Source organism: Rhamphochromis longiceps, linkage group LG1, assembly GCF_057381845.1.
Source record: "Rhamphochromis longiceps isolate RC_006_pf linkage group LG1, R_longiceps_female_GT1.1, whole genome shotgun sequence".
NCBI classification, from domain to species: Eukaryota; Metazoa; Chordata; class Actinopteri; order Cichliformes; family Cichlidae; genus Rhamphochromis; species Rhamphochromis longiceps.
Genome location: NC_140557.1, coordinates 10,980,741 through 11,000,964, shown reverse-complemented (window position 1 = coordinate 11,000,964; position 20,224 = coordinate 10,980,741). Strand labels below are relative to the sequence as shown.

Here is a 20,224-nt window from a genome sequence, read left to right as displayed (position 1 = left end):
ACATATAGTTCCCCATTTTTTAAAAGGACAATTTGACAAACTAACATATTGTTTAAAATATGGTTTGCTTTCAAAACTTGGATCAAAATCTGTGTCAGCCAGTGATTGCCTGACGTCTAAAACTTGTAGACATCACCAAATGCTGTGTTTCCTCCCTTGAGATACTTCAACAGGCTTTTACTGCAGCCACCTTCAGTTAGCGCTTGTTTTTGAGACTTTCTGCATTCAGTTTTGTCTTAACTGTCAACTTAAAAGGCTGCTCAATTGGACTGAGACAGGGTGACTGACTTGGCCATTGAAGAATATGACACATCTTTGCTTTGAGAAGCTATCCGGTTGTTAAGTCTGACGTCACTTGCCGTATCTGGGCCTAAACTCCGCTGCAGGTCCATATATCAAACGATCACTATGGCATTGCTGAGAGTTGAAAAACTGTCTAAAGTCTTTCATCCGATCAAATGATCAGCGTTCTGCTCTACCAGGTGTAACAATTGAGTTTAACATCCAGGCATCCATGAAAACGGAATTTATGACATTTAACGGAGTTAGAAGTTAGCAGGAAGTTAGCTCGCTAGCTTCTATCTAAATACAATATAGCATGTCCTGACTGCGGGGTTTTGGAAACAAATTAAAACGTACAGCTCTGTTATCACTTCCAGCATAAATGAAGACAGAAAGCTAAACAGCAGTGACGTTTGTAGGGTTACTGAAGTTTAGCTAGCTGGTATATAATGATGTGCTATGTGACCGCTAGCGACACAGCTATGTTAGCATAATATAAACAAGCTAACCTTTTTTCCACTCGATAAAAGTTAACGTGAGTGTTCTCGGTGGTCAGGAACAAATGTAATCGCATGGCAGGATGCTGTAAAAGGACCAAACTTCAGCCAGGAGAACAACTGAGATAATCCATCCACAATACGAGGTTAGTCATTCATATACTGCTGCATGGGCTGGGCTGTAGTTACATCCTAAGGTTTTAAAAACTGAGCTTAAATAAATGATTAGCGGTAATAAAAGCCGAGGCAGGTCAACAGTGATCACTGACTGTTTTAGGAGCTTTTTGAGATCAAATAGAAGACAATACAAAACATTAAACCTGTTAACAACACAAAAGCCATATTAAACGCAGACTACTTTAGGCCCGGAAGTAGGATTCGTCACGTCATCACTTAACTACCGGATAGGTTTTGTTACTATTGCTACTATTGCTTTTGCAGTATCTACATTTGCCTTTGGAACCAATCAGTTTTGCAAACTATACCTCAGTCTGAGCATAGTTCTATACACCTCAGAATTCATTCTGTCGCATTGTCAGTAAACACAAGTGACTCATATCCATTGGCGGCCAAATATGCGAAGTTTGCCTCCACCATGTTTGATGGATATAGTGGCATGCTTTGGATCATTAGCTGTTCTTTTCCTTCTCCACACTTTTTTTATTCCAATCGTTTTGTTATAAGATTTACCAGTATGGCTACAGTATTCAAAAAACAACTTTAAATTCTTTTTTCACATGGTTCAGGCTCATTAACACACAGCGGGAAGAAGGGCATGCATGCCTTTATAAAGTACAGTTTAGAAAATTCCAATAATAAAATTCAGTTACTGGTCAGTGATGGTTGAAACTAAGGTGAATGAGACAGAAGAAGAAGATGAGATTACATGAATTTTCACAGCGAACAGTCTGTCAAACCACCATGCAGACAGTCTGGTGGAGATTAATAAGTAAAGAACAGAAAGACCTACCCATTGCCCTCAGCGCAAGTTGGAATGTGGTAATTGGCTAGGATTGTGCCTTTGGAGTCAACTTGAAGCTGTGCACGTGAAGATTTCTCTAACTTTGTTGTATTTTTCTCACCCTTTGTGCTTATTTTCAGTATGGTTCAAGTGTTCTCATCTAGTACATTATTGAATGTGTTCTTTGGTTTGCAAAGCTGGTTGTGATTGCTAAGTGCTTTGCTCTGATGTTTACCCTGCAGACAATCAGTTACCATGGATATATTAAAGCAATGGATGACATATTAAAACATACGTTCTGCATTTACCCATTGAAAGCTCCTCACCAAGTACATGCTCTAAAAAACTGTGATGAATTATGATGAATTGTTTGGCTCCATTAAGCCACACCTCACACACATGGCTTGCATGACACATCTAACTGATTTTATTTCTTTTTACATATTAATTCATTTGAGAAATTTGACTATATGGAGGACAATTAACACCATCTGCTGCACAGTTGTGTACATATGCATGACAAGTAAAAAGTAAATAGTAATATAGTAAAAGGTAGTAATAAGTTTGTTTCTTTTTCTTTTGTAAAACTAGCAGGATTTAATACTCAGTTTGTGCATTTAGAATTATGCGTATGTCTGTATTGTGCTTTTAATATTATGTCCAAATGGCTCAAATCTCAGGAGGCTGCGCTGTCGCTCAGGGGACTGTTTTCTATTTCCATGCTCCCCTGCTGGTCCAGGGGAATGTCTGAGCTCCCTGTCATCATCTCTAACCTGTGTTTCCTTCTCTTCCTCATATCTAATATGAGTTACATACACACTCAAAGAAACACACTTACCCAAGAGGCGTAGGCTGTCCTGTCTCATCCCATTTCCTCAGTGCCTTTGATCCCTAACCCTCCCAAAAATACATTGCACACACACCCCTTGCAGTGGTAACATCCTGCCATGCTATTTAAGCTTCCTTGTCTGCTTGGAGCATCCACAGCTTTAGTGCTAGCTTCTGCTGTCTCCTAATGACAGGGTAGTGTGAGAGAAACAGGCTCGGGGGTGTTGGACAACTGGAGGAGGACAAACGGCCCTGATGTACCCACAAAATAAGGAAGACTCATTACTGTCAAGGAAGGGTTAATGCTCACAAAAGGCTCTGGAATGCCCCTCCCAGTGTGTTGGTGCTTGTTATGAGAGCTAATGATGTCAGCGGAGACCCTGCTTGTTGATTAGTCTAAATGGAGGACTAATAGAAGTGCGTGACTGTAATTAATGACTGAAGGGGAGACTAAGGAAGACGAGGACACATCACTGTGGTCGTGGGTGTTCCCAGGTAAGGTGTGTCCCTGGACATCATGGTAGGGCATCTTATCAGCTGGCGACACTATCCTTGTGCCATCCCATGCCATGCCCTGCCCTGCCCTGCCATAGCATTGTCATGCTATGACACCCACTTCAGCACCCAGACAGGCTTGGCTTTTTGGCCAGGCCTAATTAGCTGTCACAGCAGGTGGAGCAGGGACCAGGAACACTACGGTCTGCTCTCTGACAGCACAGCTCCCCCAGACACTGACCGCACAGGAATAATGTGTGTGTGGGGGACTATGAGTGCACATGACGGTGTATGCGTACTTTTCTCTTTGACTCCATGGGGGTATTTTGTGTGCTCGAGGGTAAAGGAAAAAAGACAAGATGGAATGGTGAAAGCTATGTCAGGATGCAGTGTACACATACTCCTTCACATACAACCAGAAAGAAGACCATTTTATTGCAAACGTAGGTGCAGTGTAGATTTGTGTATGAGTGTGTCTCCGGAAAAGTTTAATTACCTTTCAGTTAACTTTTGCCTGCGAGTGCTCTAGACAGCAATATTTTACTTTATAGTTTCCCCAGAGACTGGACTTCAACAGAATAGAAAACAATGAAAATAAGAAGAAAAATAAGCCAAGAACTAAATAATACAACAAATAAAGATTACAATTACAATGTCATTATACCTGACAGATTTACAGGTTGAAGCAGATGTGTATGTGATTTATAGTCCCTGCGAATTAGACATACTAGATGCTATAGATATCTCTGAAGACACCGCAGACTGAAAAATTAAAGAACTAATTTCAGGTGTAATATGTTTTCTTTGGGCAGATTTGTGGCTGTAAACAATCCTTCAACCTTCCTCTCCCTTAATAGAGGCCCATTTACACGCTTCCTCTTTATCATCAGACCGTGTCACCTATCATCCTAGCACAATACATTACTTAGTGTGTTTCCCTCCAGCCCCTTTTGGTTTGTCCCTCTTCTTTTGCTTTGTGTGTGTCCATGCAGTGGCGATACAGTGCATTCTGATGTTCCCTTCTGTATGCAAAGGCCTGTGTAAGCTGCAGTAATACTTCTTTACCGATAGCTCTGCTCACACACGCACGCAGTCACACACACGCTGCGGCTCTACACACTCCCCTGGTTTAATCTATTACCTTTTTTATGTGGCTCAAATATTCAGGCCGTGTTAACCAATGCATCATTATGAGGCGTATAACTGCAAAAGCCAAAGGATTTATAGGCTTAAATAAATTATGTGATCCGATAGTGCAAGTTTTATGAGTTGCAACTTTGCAAATATTCTTTTAAATAATAACAATAAAAGAAAAAAAACAGGAACTGGGGAGTTAGAAGATGAAAGAAAGTGATTTCTACTTCATCCAACTGTTAAAGGCGGCCTGTAACTGCACATCACTTTCAAGCTATTCACTCTATACCTTGTCTTTATAACCATCTCACACATTTTATATGAATTGATGGGTTCGTTTGGAGCATTTAAGCATCAAGCATCCCCCTACTGCTGGTTGTATCATTTCCTTCCGTGTCGTACATGTGTTCTCCTAATAATTTCTATTGAGCATACTCACATGTGGTGATATCAAATGTAATATGTGAACACATGCAACAGCATACACAGTGATGCATTGTGCATTTTCACTCTAATATGGTTTGCACATGGTCACTATACATCACTTTTGATATTGTGTGAGTAGGTCTATTTGATCCCATTTGGCAGATGGATCCAATTGTCCGGGCTGATATTGGGTTGTGACAGAATGCAATCTAACGGCAGGCTCATTGATGATGATGAGTTCTGTTCCATTGCACTGAGATCCAGTCCAATTTCAAAAGCAAATTCAGCCATTCATCTTCCAAATAATTGTGGCACTTTATCAATTGCTCCCAGTCTTTTATCTATCACTTCGATTGATGTGATCATTTTCACAAACAACCTTCTGTCCTAACGGCATCTTGAAACACACTTACAGGGTTGTGTGCTTATGTGTGTGCGCTAGTCTGTGTCTAAAGGCATCTCTAAAGAAGTCCGCTAGCATAAGCGTGTGTAAATGAATGTGTGCAATGAACAAGGAGATATTGGTGTCTGTGTTTCTATGTAAATGGATATCCACATGCATGCATTTGTTTGTGTAATAACACTCCTCTTTATTATTAAAACAATAGGTCTTCTGTTCCGTTATTAGTATTATTTTTTCTGTGTTTGTTCTGTTCTGTGTGTATGAGACCATTTAAATATGGGTGTCTGCATAATGGGCAACCTCATGCTTTTGTCTTCTATTATTATGCACAGCCTGTGAGTGTGAGTGGATTTTCATGAATACACAGTGCCCTTTTGTGTGTTGACAAGAGAATAGGTTGAATGTAAAGCATGCATCATAAGCAGCTTGTGTGTAAGCATGGCATAGGATTTTATCTTAAAATGCTAAAAGTCCTGCTGCATTCAATAATTTGTCATTTTGTTTTAATTTTTATTGAAAAGAAAATCCTTAAAAGCAAAACAATCAAAGGAAGCTTCCTGTGACTTTTAAGCTCAATGCATCACCGTATCCACATAGTGAAAATAAGAAGACAAATAAATGTGTTCATTGGCGATATTACTCTGCTTTTAAGACTGATGATAGCATTATTGTCCGTTTCTGTTCTGTTCTACTCTGATCTACTTTATTCTTCCATACTCAAAACCTGATATCCTTTTTTAGGTAAACACATGTTTACATATATATTATTAGCCTAAAATAAATACATATTTTGGGTTTTGGGTGTTTGTAGTTTTTATAAATCATAAATCCAAATTATTTCCTTGTATGCGCTATATTGTTGGGGGTTTTTTTGTTATATTTTTACATGATACATGGTTGCCCCTTTTCTTACGTTTATATCAGCAGAGTCTGTCTGCTCTGTCTGTCACTGTTGATGTGAATCAGTTTTTCTTCATACCTATATCCATATTTGCAGAAAATAGCCTATTTATCATCTGAAGCATTTAGACCTAGCATGTATCCTACAATTTAATTAGCTTGTACTACACAGCAAAGCAGTCAATCATCAATTATATATTTCATTGTGAACTAATATAGGAAATTTAAATCTTATTCATTACTTAATGTGCATTTGCACTGTATAATTAACTCAAAATCCCAAGGCACCCCTGGACTTGCCTCAAGGAACACCATTTGGAAATACCTCTCCTAGAAGATATCGGTAGCTAAGATGTCATGCTTTGTTTATTTAAACATGCTTTATTTATTTAAAACATATATTTACTTTCATATCTACTTGTTTGATTGACACATGTGCTTCATATTAGGTTTATATCGATGATGAAATAACTATCTAAAAACATACTGCACAAAAGAAAAAAAAAGGTTTTCAACATGTAAATCACAAAGCAACCATAACTATACAAATATGAGAGTTTTGTTCACAATAACCTTTCTCACACATCTGCAAATCATTTAGAACTCCTCATCATTCATATTGGTGTTTTCTTGTCAACTTTTCACTGCACACTAGTAAAACAAAAGCTAACCTGGAAATTCAGCATGACTGAATGAAGAACAAGAGAAACATCTCCTCTGGCTCAACTTTGGATTCCCTATAAACAAAAATTTTGGAGATACTCCCTGTTTGTTGAAACCTTTGTTTTATTTTGAAAAAATCCACAGACCATTTTGAAATGTTTGTGTCCATGCACACTCTGGGGCTTGATTGTTGGATGTTGTAGCAGAGCAAGAGTCCGGCACTATTCTCCCTGCTGCTCTGTGATTTCTCACTGCCGACTCTTTCAACAGCATTGTGGACTGTGTGGCCTCAAGTGCAGAGCCAACCGGCAGGTATACGAGAGGAGCAGAGTAGGATATACACTCATAAATCTGACAGATGCATTGTGTGTCATTACCTTCCACTTATTATTATTCTCTTGCTCCTCTTTATACCGTGAACTACTTTAGCTGTTTTCCCAGGCTGGCTCACAAACATTTGTGCTGTGGCCTTGCAGAGTGACAGATGCTCCTGGGAAGCTACCAGGTTATTGTTGTGATTCTTGCCTTGGCTCTGTGTGCTTGAATCAGGGCATTTAACCTTCCGTGCTTTGGAGCCTGTACTGGCAGCAGTATGTGTGCTGTTATCAGATTGTACTACTTTGCAATTGTGCATGTGCATAGACAAATGTTGACTGAATTAGGAGTTCCAAATAGATATTTCTGTTGAAAAAAGAACTCAGCATCTTGTTATCACTAGTGTCACAGTGTCAGGTAAATTTAGAGTCTCAGGTAAATTAAGAGACGCTAAAAGATCGGCAAAGCATAGAGTGAAACCAAACTTCTCCTTCTTGTTCCTAATTTCTGAGAGAAGACATTTACAAGCTTTATCCAGAAATGTTTATATTTATGTTTATTTTAATCATGCTATTAACTGTGTCAAACCTTATTGGCAGGGCTTTTAAAACTCAAAGTCACAATAAGCTATGAAAAAATATTTATCATTATAATTTCCAGAAAATGAAGGCACTTTACATAATTATGGCTAAAATTATGGTTGTTATTGTTTTCATTTTTGTCAGAGAAAACACTATCTTACTCTTCTGTGCATATTGTTGGTTTCACATTAATACAATGCGTATTGGGAAGTATAAGCAATTAATCAGTGTTTAGAAACACAGTATTAAACAGTGTCTCTAAATAGCCTAATTATGACTTAAGTAATTCATTGGATATTTAGTTACCTGACAAACTTCTCTAATTACACTGAGTTAATTAAAAAAAATAATTGATGAGATTTTTACAATGCAAAGGATACAATAATAACAAGTTGAACAATTTTTCTTACATTTTCGACAAACACAAGTTCCCTCTTTGTTATAAAATAACAGATTAAAAGCCCAACATATTAAAACTCCCTCATGTTGACACCACAGTAGTTTTATGTGCTGGCAAAATTGCAGTTTTGACTTTAAATGATCACATTTCTAAAGCCTAACAATTAGTTATTTATGCAAAAGAACAGAAAGTATTTTTGTATTTTAGAAGTCTGTTATTTCTGACTTTTTCTTTTTCTTTAACTTTGATGTTTCTAGTTTCTCCTCATTCACCATTTTTTTTTCATTACTGTTTTCCTTCTGAAATGCTCCAGTATGTACCACACCCACCCACACACACACACACACACACACACACATACATATGGCCCCGGTAATGTCCCTGCAGCCCAGTGAAAGAGAGAGGGAAAGAGAGGGGAGAGAGCAGCAGTCGCCTCACAAGAGCAGACCTCATAAAACTCCCTGTCACTTTGACTAATTTGTTAGTCTTGTCTCACTGTGTTGAATTGTCACCCCCCACTCCCCACCTTCTGATGCACCTCTAGCCAACTCCCCCTGTCCTTCTTTCCACCCCCCTAAATCCACGGGCAGAGGAAAAAAGGTGGAGGAATAAATGTAATATAGCGTACTGGCCATTGGTTGGAGTGATCTACACAGCAATCCATCTACAGTCAGAGGAAGAACAGTGGCTTTATGGAGCAGAGGATGGTGTGATAGCTCGATTTCTCATCCACTTTCTGTCTGTGTCTACCTCTGTCCCTGCTCCAGAGGAGGCCTTTTGATACGGTAAAACATAAAAACAGAATAGGAGAATAGATCTATTATGAATGCTGTCAGGGCTACAGTCCCCAAGACTAGATTGGGTTGGACCAGGCAAAGCAGGGCAGTGTGGTATAGATTGGTTCAGATATTCAGCCGGGCCTCTCACAGGACCAAAGAGCCAATACCGGATTCATAGAGATAAATTAAAAGCAAAAACCTCGCTCCAGGAGAGAATCAATTGCCAGGTAATTATGGAGAACTAGAGAGAGATTACAGAGACAAAACACAAATACAAAGATGTTTTCCTAAGATACTGCAGCATAACACCAGGGATTACTGTGTCAGCTAGATTGAAGAAACTTTTTTGCCGTTGATGCCCCCTTTTCTTCCCAAACTGACCCTCAGTACCTAGTCTTTAAATAGGAGCTCAGACTCAAAGCTAAAAATAGGCCACATTTCACCGCCAGCAACCCTCTGCTCAGCTGTCAGCACCCTTTCTCCCTCGTCCTCACAGTGAGGCAGACACAGCCCTCCTTCATGTGTTTTCAAGGGAGACAGGCAGGGTGTGATCACTTTAGCTCTAACCCATCTCCCTCCAACCCACAAGGAAGAACCAACCTCTCTTGGCTCACTGGCCTCACGGGGAGGTCACTGTGAACTCCAATTTAAGAGAGGAATCATTCCCGCTGTGCTGGGCCTGTTTTCCCTCCACACAGACAGAATGTCCTGACGTGTGAGTGATGCATGATGGAAACAGTAATTTGGGCAGGTATAGTGCAGCCAGTGCAAGATCTGGTTTGAAAATGAGGCCTACAGTGACATAATGTTTGTAATTCAAGGTGAAGAAGAGGACTTTGAACGTTAGTATAATGCATACCGAGAATGTAAAAACTATTAAATATGTAGACGTTTAATTTTAGCTTTGTCTTGTGTGTAATATCAGTTTTCATTAGGGCTTCCACAGAGCACATACTGGAAGAAAAAATTATCTATTAAAAATCAGAAAACATACAAACAAACAAAACCACACTGTTGACAGAGATGTCAGTTCCACTCACTGAAACAGATTACTTAACCACAATTCTCTGAACCTCAAAAGGCACTAATATTAATGACAGAAGACAGGGCATATATATCGGCCTAATAATGGTCTGTACATTTCATTTTGTAATCAAGAGCCTCTGTCTCAACCAGTGCCTATGGCTCTTTGTGGGTTCTGTAAGAAAAGTCAGTCTGCATTAAGCATCTTTAATTGAGCTTAAAAGGCTGTAAACGGCATCAACAGCTCCAATGAATTCACTGACGGCGAAACTGCTGAATGATAATGAGAGGCATCAAACAATGGATGGCTTATCAAGATAATCATCCCTGATGACTTGAATGGAGATGAAATAACAGCAAGGACGAATTAATTAACCAGTGTCAATATTATTTTTTCTATTTTGTTATTCATTTGTAACATTTGACTGTGGTGAGGTTTGACATTATGCAGTTGTTGCATGAACAATAGTAAAAACAAAAACAAGAACAAAAAAATCACTATGTTGGGGACATATTTAAGGAAAACCCTGAAACCTTGGTACAGCCTCTGTTATACTATGTGGAGCTTTTAGCTTGCATGGTTTATACTCATTTCCTGCTTAGAAATCAATACAAAGCTGTTCTGAGTGAATCTCTTTGTCCTCTGGAAAAAAAAGACCAAAAAAGCCAACCCCAAAATATTTTTGTCCTAATGGAAGTGGTCCCTTGCAGGTTTGCATAACCTTCTCTAATAGGCAAAGAGACCTCACTGAATGGGTGGATAAAAATGAAAAATCTATGAATTGTGTGCCGTGTCTTTGCCAATCAACAGATCTCTAATTAAACTACTTTTTGGACTGACGTGTCAGACAGCACTCATCAACAAACCAAACGAGGAATTATCTTTTGGAATAAAGGTGCTCCATCTCTCTATTAGACTTTGATATACGTGCAGAATCAATGACAAGACAGTGACTCTTTTTTGGCAGCACATGTTGGCCGAATATCTTACTAAGACACTTAGACACTCAGTCATAAGTGTCATAAGACACTACATTAATTCTCACTGATCCTCTTTAAAGATCTTCCTTTAAATCCACCATGTCACAGTGAGACAATACCTGAATGATACAGTTATTCCAGTTTCAACAGGTCAGTGTGTATTACAGTTTTTTCTTTTTGTTTATGCACTTACAACACATTAAAAACACAATCGAGCTTGATTTGTAGATGTGATGAACAATGTAATGTAGTAGAGCAGAAGTATGGGTGTAATTGTTGTTTTAGTTAACAAAGTAAGTTATTTGTTTTAGACAGGAAAACATTTGCACAATTTTCTAGTAAAAGTCATGCAAACAGGAGTTTGTGGAAAATTGCTCGTTTATGTACGGCTTAAAGGGGGCAATGCTCAATCACACTTTTGGCAGTTGTGGGTTTTTTAGAACATTCAGAAGCAGTCAAAACTAAATGAGTCTAACTTTGTTAATTTTCTAAATCAAACAAAGTGAAAAGAACCAGAATGACAATGCAAGTCATTTTACACTGTATATACAGGTTGGTTATAAAACAGATCAGTGTCTCTTTTACAATACAACTGTGCTTTTATGACAGATTGAAAAAATAATGAACCGTCAGTCGATATCTCTATAAAGGGTAAAAAAAAAATCAAATAGAGGTTTATCATCTGGGCTTTGCACCCTGAATATGAAGATGAATTGCATTTATTATAAGGTTGCCACTCTGCACCTTCTGGACAAGAAGATTTTTCTTTTTCGGTCTGGACTCTTCCTTTCATTTGGTGAGCCACTTTCATCAGTGCCACCGTGATTGGCACAGCTGTTTAAAAGTTATGAGATGAGTAATGTAACTGACTGAAGAGGTAATGATTCATCACCACACCTTCTCCTATAAATATCCCAATTCACCCAAAGCAACTGTCAAGCGTGGATGCTTACTGAAGAACGAAACGAGCAGGTGTGCCTGGATCTGGTTTCATTTTGCATCATGTGTATATGACGCAATGATTCCACTGGGTGTTGTAAATGTATCATTAAAATTAAGCTCAATATGGAAATATTTCATTGCAGCCTTATGAAACTATAGTTTGGAATTAACTTTCATTTTATGGATTCAGCAAAGTGCCTTTTGTTTAGCAACTTTTTGTTTATTACACCAGCTGCATTATAAGGACGTTTTTTGGGAGTTTAAGCCAACACTAACACTCATTCTTCATTAGAAAGAATTGGAATTGATTAAATTTGTGACTTGAGTAGTTAATTCTGTCTGGTGCGCAAAGTTTTATATCATGTTGATGTTTAAGTTTAGGTTTTCGTAGCTGATTAGAATGTCTTTATCAAATTATCAAAGTTGGACGATTAATCATTTGGATACTTTCCAGCTGTTTAGTAGCCTAAGTTGTAGGTAACAACTGAGATAAAGTATTTCAGCTTACAGATGAGATGTTCATCAGACGTCCTCTTAATATCTGGTAATGTTAGTTATCTAAAAACCAGGAAAGAAGTTAAAGAATCAGTCAAGGGGACTCAAGAATGGCTGAAGTGTTTAAGTGTTCACACTATTCCAAGTGTGAGCACTTATTACAAGTGTGAGCACTTATTCCAAGAGAGCAATATTTGTATGTAGAGCATCTGATAGATAGAATTTATTCTTGGCTGCTTTGTGAGCTGTGGTATTCACATACCATAGTGAAACATGGTCAAATGCCAGTGGTGTCCTTGTCTGTCTTTTCTCCCACTGCACTGTTATCAATCAGACACACCGGCCAAAGACAGATACAGTGGGGCAAAAAAGTATTTAGTCAGCCACCGATTGTGCAAGTTCCCCCACCTAAAATGATGACAGAGGTCAGTAATTTGCACCAGAGGTACACTTCAACTGTGAGAGACAGAATGTGAAAAAAAAATCCATGAATCCACATGGTAGGATTTGTAAAGAATTTATTCGTAAATCAGGGTGGAAAATAAGTATTTGGTCAATAACAAAAATACAACTCAATACTTTGTAACATAACCTTTGTTGGCAATAACAGAGGTCAAACGTTTACTATAGGTCTTTACCAGGTTTGCACACACAGTAGCTGGTATTTTGGCCCATTCCTCCATGCAGATCTTCTCGAGAGCAGTGATGTTTTGGGGCTGTCGCCGAGGAACACGGACTTTCAACTCCCGCCACAGATTTTCTATGGGGTTAAGGTCTGGAGACTGGCTAGGCCACTCCAGGACTTTCAAATGCTTCTTACTCCTTTGTTGCCCGGGCAGTGTGTTTTGGATCATTGTCATGTTGGAAGACCCAGCCTCGTTTCATCTTCAAAGTTCTCACTGATGGAAGGAGGTTTTGGCTCAAAATCTCACGATACATGGCCCCATTCATTCTGTCCTTAACACGGATCAGTCGTCCTGTCCCCTTGGCAGAAAAACAGCCCCATAGCATGATGTTTCCACCCCCATGCTTCACAGTAGGTATGGTGTTCTTGGGATGCAACTCAGTATTCTTCTTCCTCCAAACACGACGAGTTGAGTTTATACCAAAAAGTTCTACTTTGGTTTCATCTGACCACATGACATTCTCCCAATCCTCTGCTGTATCATCCATGTGCTCTCTGGCAAACTTCAGACGGGCCTGGACGTGCACTGGCTTCAGCAGCGGAACACGTCTGGCACTGCGGGATTTGATTCCCTGCCGTTGTAGTGTGTTACTGATGGTGACCTTTGTTACTTTGGTCCCAGCTCTCTGCAGGTCATTCACCAGGTCCCCCCGTGTGGTTCTGGGATCTTTGCTCACCGTTCTCATGATCATTTTGACCCCACGGGATGAGATCTTGCGTGGAGCCCCAGATCGAGGGAGATTATCAGTGGTCTTGTATGTCTTCCATTTTCTGATGATTGCTCCCACAGTTGATTTTTTCACACCAAGCTGCTTGCCTATTGTAGATTCACTCTTCCCAGTCTGGTGCAGGTCTACAATACTTTTCCTGGTGTCCTTCGAAAGCTCTTTGGTCTTGGCCATGGCGGAGTTTGGAGTCTGACTGTTTGAGGCTGTGGACAGGTGTCTTTTATACAGATGATGAGTTCAAACAGGTGCCATTCATACAGGTAACGAGTGGGGGACAGAAAAGCTTCTTACAGAAGACGTTACAGGTCTGTGAGAGCCAGAGATTTTCCTTGTTTGAGGTGACCAAATACTTATTTTCCACCCTAATTTACGAATAAATTCTTTACAAATCCTACCATGTGAATTCATGGATTTTTTTTTCACATTCTGTCTCTCACAGTTGAAGTGTACCTCTGGTGCAAATTACTGACCTCTGTCATCATTTTAAGTGGGGGAACTTGCACAATCGGTGGCTGACTAAATACTTTTTTGCCCCACTGTATTCTTAAGTGAATGTACACACAAATACACAAGTGTACACTCTGAAATATACTGTCCTTTAGTTAAAAAATGTAAGAAAGTTTCTCTCTTCCATACTTGGTCCAACCCTTTGCGATTCCAGATGACTTTTACTCATCATAACAGTATGACTCACTCCTGGAGATTAGAACTGAAACAATGAATCTCTATGCATAAAGAAAATATGAACAGAAAGAAAATATGGACAAATGGGAAAATATGGACAGAAAAAAGTTAGTAACAGAAAAAGACAAAAAAAGAGAGATGAAGAGAAAGAGAGATGGGTTCTCTAAGTGCAGTAGCACACAGGCACATAGCTGTGAGTTCCCAGGCAAGTCAGCATGAGCTGCCTATTTGTCAGCATTGATCAACCCATTAAGGGGCTGTGGTGGGAAGCATATTGGTTTTGGAGGCCAAAGGGGCAGGGAGAGACAAAGATAAAGCAAGACGGGGGGTGGTTGAACTCCTTTCAGCCTCAGCAGCCACATGTCTGCAGGATGAAAGCTTGTAGTCTTTGTCTCGAAAGTCTACGCAGTTCATTTCACAGGGCCCAATGGGAAGGTAGTAGATATCATTTGTCTTACAGCATCTCTGGAGGCTCCACTGTATGTGTTATCTTAGCTTCCTGCCACTGCAATGCTAATAAGGAACTAGCAAGCTTCTCAGACATACAGAACGTCACTTGTCATCTTTCTCAGTGTGTCTGTGTGCGCGTGTGTGTGTGTGCACGCAAAAGGTGGGTGGTGGGGTGGGGGTGGGTCTTGGCCCAAGGGGAAAGCAGGCAGCCTCTTCGTCCAGCCTCTGATGAATTCATATAATTAACTCTGCCTTGATCTGTTGGCTAATCCTGCACTCAGTAATAAGGGATTAAAATGTCACCTAAGCCACCTGCTGTTATTGAGCCCCAAGACTTTTGTGCTCCTGTGTGTGTGTCACAGTATGTGAGAGAAAGAGAGTGAAGATTAAAGTAAAGTTGAATTTTACAATTTCTGTGTAGCAAGCTGGAAACATTCTGTTTTTCCTCAAGAAAATGTATGCAGAGGACACTATAAAGTAGCTCAGAGAAGCAAACATCTTAACTCCAGCCATATGCAAGTGAGCACCACTCACAACCCCAAAGTTTGGCAAAAAAAAAAATGAATTCCATAATTTGGCAGGGAGCTGGAGCAGAAGTTGCAACAGACTCCCTCGAAAACTCATTGTCACAGTCACTAAAAAGGGACATGAAAGTGGGGCATGCTTGAAGGTGGGGGTTGAGAAATCTCTTTTTTCCCCTCCTTTCTTACTGTGACCTCCTTGGATGAAGTAAAAAAAAAAATAATAAGAAGAAAGAAAAGCGTGCCAATTGGTTGGCTAAATGCCTACAGACCAGCAGCCAGCTTGCCTTGTCTGCCTTCTGGCCACCTCCACTTGGTTTCCTAGCAACCCCAAGTGTACTTTGGGCTGCTTAATGACTCTTGTTGCTGCAGTGGCTCAGGGGCTACTAATGAAGCCTCCTGACCAGTCGCTTCCATTTAAAACCTGGAAGCTGACTGATCACTGGGCGTGGATCTTGGGAATTCAGGCTACCCTAAACCTCTTATGTGAGACCATTTCTGCCCTCAAAAAAACCCAAAACCTCACCTCCAACAACTTACAAATGTACACACCACACCTTATCTTAACTCTAAATAACTTTCTGGCAATAGCAGACTCGCATATCAATACTTTACCTCTCCTGAACTTTATGTAAGATTTACATGTGAATGTAATCACGGGGACTCACATGGGCTCCTATCACACAAAATTGCAGGATTCCAAATTTATTCCTTCACTGAAGAGTCTCAGTGAACCAGGCTCCCACAGAACAATGGATGTAGCCTAGAAGAAGAAGAAAATTATATTTTTTGTGTTGAGAACATTTATGCTGAGGGACTGCGTTTGTCAACAGAAGAGAGAGTGAAAATTATCTCAGTGATTTATCAAATTATCTCACACCAACACTTGAAAAAAGTGAGTACAAAGCATAAGGGCAGTGAGTAAAAACTGATCTTTGCATTTCTGGCCATCTGCTGGATGGCTATGCTCCAGGAGGAACGCATACTCCATGAATATATAATATGAAATTTTGTTATTCCAATTAGCAACAACTTAACATATTTATTTGGTTGCTCTGGTCTCTGTCTTTCGCTCACTCTCTGTTTTCTCTGTGTGTGCATCTGTGAACAGCTCCATGGGCAAGCCTTGTGATGGCTCTGTCATTTTACAAAGCTTTGTTCCAGTGTCACAACATATTGCTTCGAGAGCACATTACGTCCCAGGAGTGTCACCATGTATACAGTTGTCTATACGTGTCCACCAAGTCTATATTCAACCAAGGTCTGAGCTCATGTCAACTGCTGTCAAGTGCTGTGTTGCCTGAGGGCCACAACACCCACTATCCTGCCCTAGCTGACTGATCTGAGTGGGCAGTACTCTGTGCCATTCACTGGCACTCTCATGTTGGACCTGTCTGCATGGCCTAGTTAGAAAGATGGCCAACTGAAGTCTGGAAAAAAAACAAAAAACAAAAAAAACAAACAGAAAACCCAACGCCAAAAATAAAAATACAATACAATGCCAAATATTATGTGCGTAGGTAGCCTCAATAAATAAGGGTCTTCGAGGGCTTAAAACCACTCACCTTTTTTACAGAGGAATAGGGGGATGTTATTTGTATTTTAGAGATCTGTAACACTAGATCAAGTGATTTTCTGTATTAGTATTCAAACTCCAGGGAGAAAAAAACCTGGGGAAGTTTTATTCATGGCAGGCAGCTTTTAATATGTGTGTGTGTGTGTATATGTGTATGTATATATATATATATATATATATATATATATATATATATATATATATATATATATATATATATATATATATATATATATATTTATTATATTCCCATGTTAGCTTGGCAATGTTTTACTTTCACCACACTATGAAATTAATTCCCTACTGTTAACCTTTCAGAAGCTCATAGCTATGCCGTTCGGAGGCTCTAGCACAAGGAGGGTGCTTGGGAAGGGTGGAGTTGGCTGACCAGACCAGTAGCATATTGGTTGTAAGTCACAAAAGGGCTCCTGGGTAGAGATGCGAAAGGGGAGGAGGGGATGCAGGCAGAAAAGAGGGATTGCTGAGGGTCAGGAATGAGCAGGATATAGCTGGTGACTGGGAGTCTGGAGCCAGGAGGGGACAGGAAGAGCAAGGGCCAGCCAGAAAGGACCTCTCCCGGTGGGGCTGGGAGTGGCTGATGTAATAGCATTAATCTCCAAGTGCCATCTGACACCCAGTGTGGCTCCGTCATTGAAAAGTGCTAATTCTGCTGAACTGTGAGGGGAATTCAGGCATCTCTAGAGGCAGTGCCCTGGATTAATTAAACATGCTGGCATGGAGTACTGGACAGATTTATCTCTTTTTATGCCATCTTCACCATTTGATTTTTGTGTTTAGCTAACAGAGGAGGACAAACTCAGGACATTAACACCAGGAACATTGCAACATCTTGCACCTTATATGGTTTCCAGCTAACGTGGGATTTCCCTTTTCTTTCTTCTCACTCTTTCTTTCTCTCCATCTACTTCTTTCCCTTTCTCTCCAGATGAACCGGCCCATCCAGGTGAAACCTGCTGACAGCGAAGGACGAGGAGGTAATTAACCTTCTCTTGGTCTCTGTTGCACCCCCACCCCCCCATTAGAAAACACACACATGTAAAAACACAAATACACTGAAATAGCACTCATGTAATCCCTAATAGTCTGCTCTCACTTGAGAAAATACCAGGAGTTAGTAGACTAGCCTGTAATATAGGTCACTTGCTTCTATTGACTTCCAGTCTGTGCCAGCAGTGGGGCTTTCTCAGGTTTATAGTCACTGGGAGCAGTTCAAAGGCAAGATAGAAAGACATGGAACAAAATAAAATATTGAGAAAATAGAAAAGAATAGGGAGGGAATAATCTTTATTCCTGATTTTAAAGTCAATATTAAGAGGAAAATATCGTCCAAACATACATAGATGAGTCAGAACTTAAAAACATGTCAACTGGCTCAGCACTACGACCGAATACCATTTTGAGGTATTATGATCTAAGACGTTTGGAACATTTGTGGTATAGCCATAATGTGTTTTATCCTAAAATAAGAGCATGACTACAGTAGTTGATAGTAACACCTTCTATCACTCTATGAAAACTCTGCATTACCTCAGATAGACTTATCTACCTACCTATTCACTAACCTGTCTTTTTACTTGTCTATATTCCTATCAATTTATCTGCCTCATTAATAGCATATAATAGCACTGATAAATGGAACCATGTAAAGTTAAATTAAGTAATTTTCAATGATTTCCATTATTTGATGTGAGCATTTCAGTAGAACTCAATGGATATGTCTTTTGCTTAGTACAAAAAGGTATGAATTGTGGTATGAATTAACGAATTGTGATATCAAAACATCACATTCTGCTTTAACATTGTGCAGATTCTTTTGCACAGCTTCCTATCATCGCTAATTTGACTTTCATGGTGATTGACTAGATCATTCTAATGTCACTTTTGACTAACATCACTGAGAATAATGCAGATTAAGTTAAAAAAAAAGATTTATGTGGGCTGAATTTGATCTAACCGAACAGGTCTGTGTCAGCCCCGTGCTTTCATTTCAGAGTGGTGATTTAGACTGCCTAGGTCAGTTTACACTGAGTCACTTTGCTGATTTATGTGGTCAAGTGTTAGTCTGATGGGCCATTTCAATTGCCATACACCCCCCCCCCCCCCCCCCCCCCCCCCCCATGCAGATCTTATTTTTGTCATGGCAGCACTTTAATTAACGGCCATCTAAAAACAGGAAAAGTCTGACCGACAAGGCCTGGGAGAGAGCCAATCGGCATTCTTACCAAGATAAATTGGATCTCTCGGCTTAAGAGGGGAGGATGGATGGGTCCCAATATCAATTACTACCCTTTTCTCTGCAGAAAGAGAAGGGAGATGAACAGGTAGTCTGAATGAAATACAGAAGGCTTTTACGCTGCCCCTGCTAGTCTGTCAGATGAACTTTCTATATAGGAGGACAGGATAGGACACAGCACAGAATGAAATAAGACTGAGCAGACAGGCCCCAACAGAGATATTGAGCATTAATGGCAACAGGAAGTCAGCAGACAGGCCAGGGAAGTAAACCACAGTCATGGCTGACAATGAAATGAGATTTACTATGAAGGCTTGTGGTTAAAGGAAAATAGACAGCCCTGCTAGGGCTGACTAAAAGTGAGAAAGTAGCGAGGGAGTCATCTGTGGAAGGCTCAGGACCAGTCAGGTACACCAATCCCAGTGGGGCCTTTAGACTGTCAAATCCAGGGCTGAACCAGGACATTTGCACCTCTAGAATGGAGTCACATTTATCACTACCAAGACATCAGCAATTATCTGTCATGGGAACTTGTGGAAGGGTCTCGATTACGTGCCTGTGCAGACATTAGGGCCCATTACTCCATTTGGAGACTCTGGTAGCACTTCTTTTGTGCACAGTGTCCCTGAGAGACGTCCTCTCCCTGGGGATATGGGAGTGTCAGGAGGAAATATAAAAATCAGTGCTCAAAGAATGGCTGGCAGGGGGCCATAGCACCACACCATAGTGCCAATAGGCTACCGCTGTGGATCATAGAGCACATTCTCTGGCTGTCTATTACAATGGCTCATGCCTACTTTATATTTTCCTTAGATTTTCAAGAAAGAACTTAGCATTGTAGGGGAGCTTAGCTGCCTTTTAATATGTCTCTTATGACAACTATGACAATTTAACATTTACTCAGTGTACTTTGAATGTACTCGGCACCCTGTTTTTTTGTTTGTTTGTTTTTTTGTCAATTGGTCTGTGGTCATTGGAGGAAAAGGCACTTGAAACCTAAGAAAATTGACTTAAAATCCAAAATGAAAAATGCATCTCTACAATAGATCTTTCCATATAACCACTTTACCCTTTCTTTGTCCATCTACCATTTGCAAAACAGAGTAAAGTAGGAGAAGAAGCAAGTGATACAGAAATGGGGATTCAGTACAAGGCCCACAGAGAAATGCAAGAGAGTGAGAGATGGAAGACAAAAAGAGCAAGAGGGGAAGAGACGACAGG

The 20,224-nt window shown here is 40.0% G+C and overlaps 1 protein-coding gene across 7 annotated transcripts in view; it reads left to right on the top strand.

The window, feature by feature from the left end:
* Positions 1 to 20,224, top strand: part of celf6 (CUGBP Elav-like family member 6) — a 153,475-nt gene that overhangs the window by 85,932 nt on the left and 47,319 nt on the right. For all 7 annotated transcript variants that reach the window (XM_085429230.1, XM_085429068.1, XM_085429082.1 and 4 more), the window contains exon 3: positions 17,696 to 17,744. In XM_085429230.1, the coding sequence (XP_085285356.1) occupies positions 17,696 to 17,744 (49 nt within the window). The remainder of the gene's footprint in view (positions 1 to 17,695; positions 17,745 to 20,224) is intronic.